This window comes from Lagopus leucura, unplaced genomic scaffold (genome assembly GCF_019238085.1).
Source record: "Lagopus leucura isolate 7727_CA_CO unplaced genomic scaffold, USGS_WTPT01 Super-Scaffold_100018, whole genome shotgun sequence".
NCBI lineage: Eukaryota > Metazoa > Chordata > Aves > Galliformes > Phasianidae > Lagopus > Lagopus leucura.
In genome coordinates this window covers 1,516,432-1,522,431 of record NW_024962272.1, presented here as the reverse complement: position 1 = coordinate 1,522,431, position 6,000 = coordinate 1,516,432, and the positions used below count along the sequence as shown (strand labels likewise).

General features: G+C 36.6%; 1 protein-coding gene across 1 annotated transcript in view; it reads left to right on the top strand.

The window, feature by feature from the left end:
* PTPRD (protein tyrosine phosphatase receptor type D) overlaps window positions 1-6,000 on the top strand; it is a 273,196-nt gene that overhangs the window by 131,713 nt on the left and 135,483 nt on the right. Inside the window, exons 6-7 of the mRNA XM_042877457.1 lie at window positions 1,466-1,735; window positions 2,410-2,991. Coding sequence (XP_042733391.1) covers window positions 1,466-1,735; window positions 2,410-2,991 — 852 coding nt within the window. The remainder of the gene's footprint in view (window positions 1-1,465; window positions 1,736-2,409; window positions 2,992-6,000) is intronic.

Genomic DNA, 6,000 nt, shown 5'->3' with positions numbered 1-6,000 from the left:
AAGGTTTCAGTCTAATACGGAGTTCTTTTTTTTTGTTTTGTTTTGTTTTGTTTTGTTTTGTTTATTTCTTTTTGCTCACTCATAGTATTTAATTTATTTAAATTAAAACTGTCTTAATGATTAGTGTATATTAAACCCAAATAAACACATTATCCAACGAAGATCCAATGAAACCCACCTCTCTCAGCTACCCTTTTCTATTCTGCATCCCACACACATGTGCACACCACTGAAAATATTAGAAGCAGGAACACTGATCTGTTATTGCCGGGTAATTTTCTCGGTGCTGTGTTTGCTTAAGTACTAACTATTCTGTTAGTGCTATGTCCTGCTACATGTTTAAGGTCACTATCCCTTGCTATCGGTATACGGATGTCTGATATTATCACTCCTTATAGCTTATTCTGTTTTCCCTTAACTGTGAGCATAATGGAATTCTGAATGTGAAATGTTCTGCTATTTTCCCAGTAGCCCTTGCTTTTTAACCACTTACACTTAATCTAATTTCCCTCTCCCTCAAACTCTATCCTCCTCTTAAACTCCTGTAACTGTCAGCCTATCCTATCCCCAACTCCTTCAAGTTTTCTTTCCTTACCCAATATGTTTTTGTTTTGAGTTCCTTTTCTTTCTGCAATTTTACTCAAACATTTTCCTAAGCATGATTCTCAGTTGATTCTGTCACTGGCTTGCCTGCATGACCAAATCCAGTACTTTGTACTGGCTTTGCTTAGTTTCTTTTCTGTGACAATATACATACATATATGTATATATATGTATATATACGTATATATATGAGTATGTACATGTATATATATGTGTATATATATATATATTTGTATGTGTGTAATTGTATATATTATTTCTGTTTGTTTCAATGTTAGTGTGAGGTCTTGAGGCTGCATCCACTTTGCGTCTGAAAGCAGTGAAATTGCACTTTAAGTGTACTGTAGGCAATGTGTTTCAGGATTGATGTGACAATGTGGTCTAGCACATTTATCCACATCAACTGGAAGTACACAGCATTGGAGTTGGTTTTGGTAATCAATTCAAACATGCTGTTTACTCTCCAGTTTTCTTTTATGCATATATATATGTATACACATAGGAAATACATGCATATATATATGTGTGCGCGTGTGTGCGTGCGTGCGTGTGTGTGTGTATATCTTTTGCATGGTGTTTGTGAATTGTAAGTATGTAGTTAGTTATATGTGGGGGCCCTAATAGCTCTGAATCAGCCTGTGTACGAATGTGTCTAATGATAACATCAAGTAATTATAGAATGGTTGATATTGTGTGCAGACAATATTCTTGTATAGTCTTGTATTTATTTTCTACATATTTTCTGACCAATCAGAATAACACATTAAGACATAAGACTGTCTGTACACTGTATGTAGTCTGTATGCAAGATTCAGTTTCTTTTTTTGTATATGTTATTACTTTTTTGTGTGTTTTGTTCCAGTTCGACGGGTCCCACCAAGGTTCTCGATCCCCCCCACCAATCATGAGATCATGCCTGGCGGGAGTGTAAATATCACGTGTGTTGCAGTGGGGTCACCAATGCCATATGTGAAATGGATGCTAGGAGCAGAAGATTTGACACCTGAGGATGATATGCCAATAGGGAGAAACGTCCTTGAGCTTAACGATGTCAGGCAGTCTGCAAACTATACTTGTGTTGCTATGTCTACCCTTGGTGTTATAGAAGCAATAGCGCAGATAACTGTCAAAGGTATATCCCAAGTACACACTTTTGGAAATAGTCTCATCTTTCTTTTATTTCATTGTCCATATTCTGAGCAAATAAATTCTACTGGAGAAAACTAAGAAATCTCCAACCAATCAATAATACAAGACAAAAAATAGATTCAGACAGTAATAATATTGATACTGATAGTTTAATTGCAGTATTCCATTATTCTTCCGTGTTTAGTTCTCAGCTTTCATTTAAAGTAAATAAAAGACTTAATAATCTTGCATGTATTTGTCAACTGCACAAACAGTTAAGAGACAGTCATTTGATTTTTAAAGTTGTTGGGTGTTCGGTTATCTTGTTCTTGAGTAAGTGGATGTCAGAAGCTCCAGAAATATTTGAAAATTAAATTGCAATGGTCCACTGACTGTCTATAAGATTATTCTTCTGCATATGATTAAGGGATTTGTCTAAAAAGACAGTATCATGGCTTTATATTAATAAGCCTTTTACTACAGACCTGGATTTTTTTCTGATAAACTGCTGGAGAAAATCATAATTGCCAGAATCTTGCTCTGAATAAATCACATTTTCTCTCCATTACAATCTTCCTGTTTTTTAATTTGTTTGTTTGTACTTTTAGACCTGTTAATGTAAAACTTAATGCCTGCTGTTATACAGTGTTAACTTTAATTTTTGGTATTCATCTTCAGCCTTACCTAAACCTCCTGGAACACCTGTGGTGACAGAAAGCACAGCAACAAGCATAACATTGACTTGGGACTCTGGAAATCCTGAGCCAGTTTCTTACTACATAATTCAGCACAAGCCCAAGAACTCTGAGGAGCCATATAAAGAAATTGATGGTGTTGCCACAACACGCTATAGTGTGGCTGGACTAAGCCCATATTCAGAGTATGAATTTCGGGTAGTTGCTGTAAATAACATTGGGCGAGGGCCACCCAGTGAGCCTGTGTCAACAAGGACTTCAGAGCAAGCACCTTCAAGTGCACCACGCAATGTACAGGCCCGTATGTTGAGTTCTACCACCATTTTGGTACAGTGGGAAGAACCTGAGGAACCTAATGGACAAATACAAGGTTACAGAGTTTATTATACTATGGATCCTACTCAACATGTCAACAGCTGGCTGAAACACAATGTAGCTGACAGCCATATCACTACTATTGGGAATCTCGTACCGCAGAAAACATACTCTGTGAAGGTTCTTGCTTTTACTTCTGTTGGGGATGGACCACTTTCCAGTGACATTCAAGTCATCACTCAAACAGGAGGTAAGGCTATAGTATAAAATTATAGTATAAAATTTGAGGGGGACAGGAGGGAGCAGAATAAACATAGTTCATTCAGGGCAGCTCTTTTGGATAACAACTTCTCAATTCCACAGTGCAAGTTACCATTGAAGAGACAAAATTTTTCCTTACACTTTCTTTCACTTCATCCCAAATAACGTTACAGTTTCTATTTTGCAGTGTCCTGCGTACCAGCGCTGTCTATCATGTAGTCTTTAAAAGCTTTCTTTGAAAATTTGACTGAGATAGTATGTTTTGTTTAAGAAGCACATATCTTCCTTATGTGTTATCATTCTATTGAATCTTGCTCTTGGAAAGTTAAAATATATGTGCATTGCATGCATATGCAAATACTTGGTCATGTTCTGAAAACACATAAATCAAGGAAGCATTTAAAACAAACCAAACCCAAAACTGCCCTTATGTAAGCATGTGCAGGCATTACTTTACAGTTTTATTTATAATAACAAATACAGCCAGCATCCCACAAGATCATAATTTCCTTGTTTTATGCATGAAGTTAGTTTGTTTGGGTTCTGCACAGTAGTTTTAGATTTATGAATTAGTTTTATTAGCAAAAGACAAACTAGCATAGTGAATAATATTGACAAGAATTTTTATGAAGTCAGAAGTGAGAAGTTCTGGTGGAGCTACGCTGCAGAACATGTTTCATTATAGCAACAAGAAATAAAAGATTTGTCTAGTGGTTTAGAGAAACCTGGATTGAGTGTTACTGTAGGTCACCTAGAAATATTGTATGATACTTCTTGGATTTTTATTGCTAGGATGCTTTCTGTTGAAGAATTGTAGCATTCCTCAATTTTTTAAAAAAGCACATCTAAGTATAATTGAAGACAGTTACAGTTTTTATGTCTGTATGCAAATCTGTTCATTCAAAGTAGACATCAATACACCTTTAATAAGGAATGGCAACTGAACACTTTTTTAGTGCTGTGTTACATAAAGACCTAGGTAATTTTGACTTCTGTAAAATTTTTAAGGTACTATATTTTATATTGACATGTGACTTTTTGGAATGCGCATAGAAAAAAAAATACTCGTAGGGTTTAGTGAGCTTCTTGTCTACGTCCTTTTACACTGAAGAGAACACTGCTGAAAACAGCTAGGCAAAAAGACAGGGCTTTTCTTTCACTATACTTAAACATGAAAGTAAACATAAAACTTTTATGTATTTACTTTCATGTTTGGTTTTATGATAAACATTTCCTTCTCTTCCCCTCAAAGTTCATGTTCCTATATTCTTATATTAGCAAATTTGTCAGCGGCTTCACCAAGGAAGGATGAAGCAATTGAAATATTGAGCATTGAGATTCAGCTGGACTAAGTTGCATTACTCGCTCAAGTTAATTCAGAAAATCTCTATATGTTATAGCATTAAAGAAACTTTCCATTAAACATGCCCATTTTTTTCTGATTTTTGTTGTAATTATTTGAATTATTCCTAGGGAGGAATAATTGCATGCACCAGTACAGGCTGGGGGATGAGCTGCTGGAGATGAGCTCTGCAGAGAGGGACCTGGGCATCCTGGTTCATGACAGGTTGGCCATGAGCCAGCAGTGTGCCCTTGTGGCCAAAAAGGCTAATGGCATTCTGGGGTGCATTAAAAAGAGCGTGTCCAGCATGTCAAGGGAAGTGATACTCCCCCTCTACTCTGCACTGGTAAGGCCTCATCCCGAGTACTGCATCCAGTTCTGGGCTCCCCAGTACAAAAAAGACAGGGATCTCTTGGAAAGAGTCCAGTGGAGGGCCACAAAAATGGTGAAGGGCCTGGAGCATCTCCCCTATGAAGAAAGGCTGAGTGAACTGGGTCTATTTAGCCTTGAGAAAAGAAGACTGAGAGGGGATCTAACCCAGATTTATAAATATCTGAGGTGTGGGGGCCATAGTGGTGAGGCCAGTCTCTTTTCAGTGGTACGTGGAGACAGGACAAGGGGAAATGGACATAAGCTGCAGCATAGGAAGTTCCACACGAATGTGCGCAAGAATTTCTTTACGGTGAGGTGATGGAGCACTGGAACAGGCTGCCCAGGGGGGTTGTGGAGTCTCCTTCTCTGGAGATATTCAAGTTTTGCCTGGACGCCTACCTGTGCGACCTGGTGTAGGGAACCTGCTTTGGCAGGGGGGTTGGTCTCAATGATCTCTAGAGGTCCCTTCCAAACCCTGCAATTCTGTGATTCTGTGATTCTGTGAAGAAGTAATTGAAGAAATTATGACAATGTTAAGAGTGCAGGAGAGTGTCTCAACTCACGTTTGACATGACATTGTTTATGTGAGATGATGAAAATCGAAACAAAACTAAAAATGTGGCACACAAGTGGCATTTTTAAGCACTGATACTTTTGCTTGAAAGCAAATGATTTTTTAAAGTCCTAAGAGATAAATATATAAGAATGTGTAGTGCAGAGTTCTTGTTCTGTGTATCTTTAAAAACTATGATTCATCTATTTATTGAGCACTGCAGAAAGAAATGTCCTATACCAGATTTGTTGTAATCTAAATCTAAATATAATTGTTTTCATTTCTCAGTCTGAATGTCATCCACATAAATATATATGTGCCAGATAAAATTTTTATTTATCATGAACAGAAGAAATGAATTTAGCAGAACCATATGTAAAAATAATAATAGGATGGTGATTGGGATTTGATTGTTTTCTTTTTCTGAAGCACATAAGCCTGTAATGTATAAATATGTAACTTAGAAATCAGAATTACTTTGGGAGATATTAGCATGAATATGAAAAAAAAAAAAAAAAAAAAAAAAAAAAATTAAAAAAATCTGATTCATACTGTGACTTGCAACCTCCTTAATCTTAGTATCCTTCAAAACTTTCTTGTCACTTATGTGTGTTTCAATTTGGTTATTTTTGGATTAAAAAATTTTGTTCAGGAAAGCCTATTCATGAGAATCTTTTGTTCGTTAGTGGGGCAGAATGATTCTTTGAAAGGACTCTGTTAGTGGCTTCTCG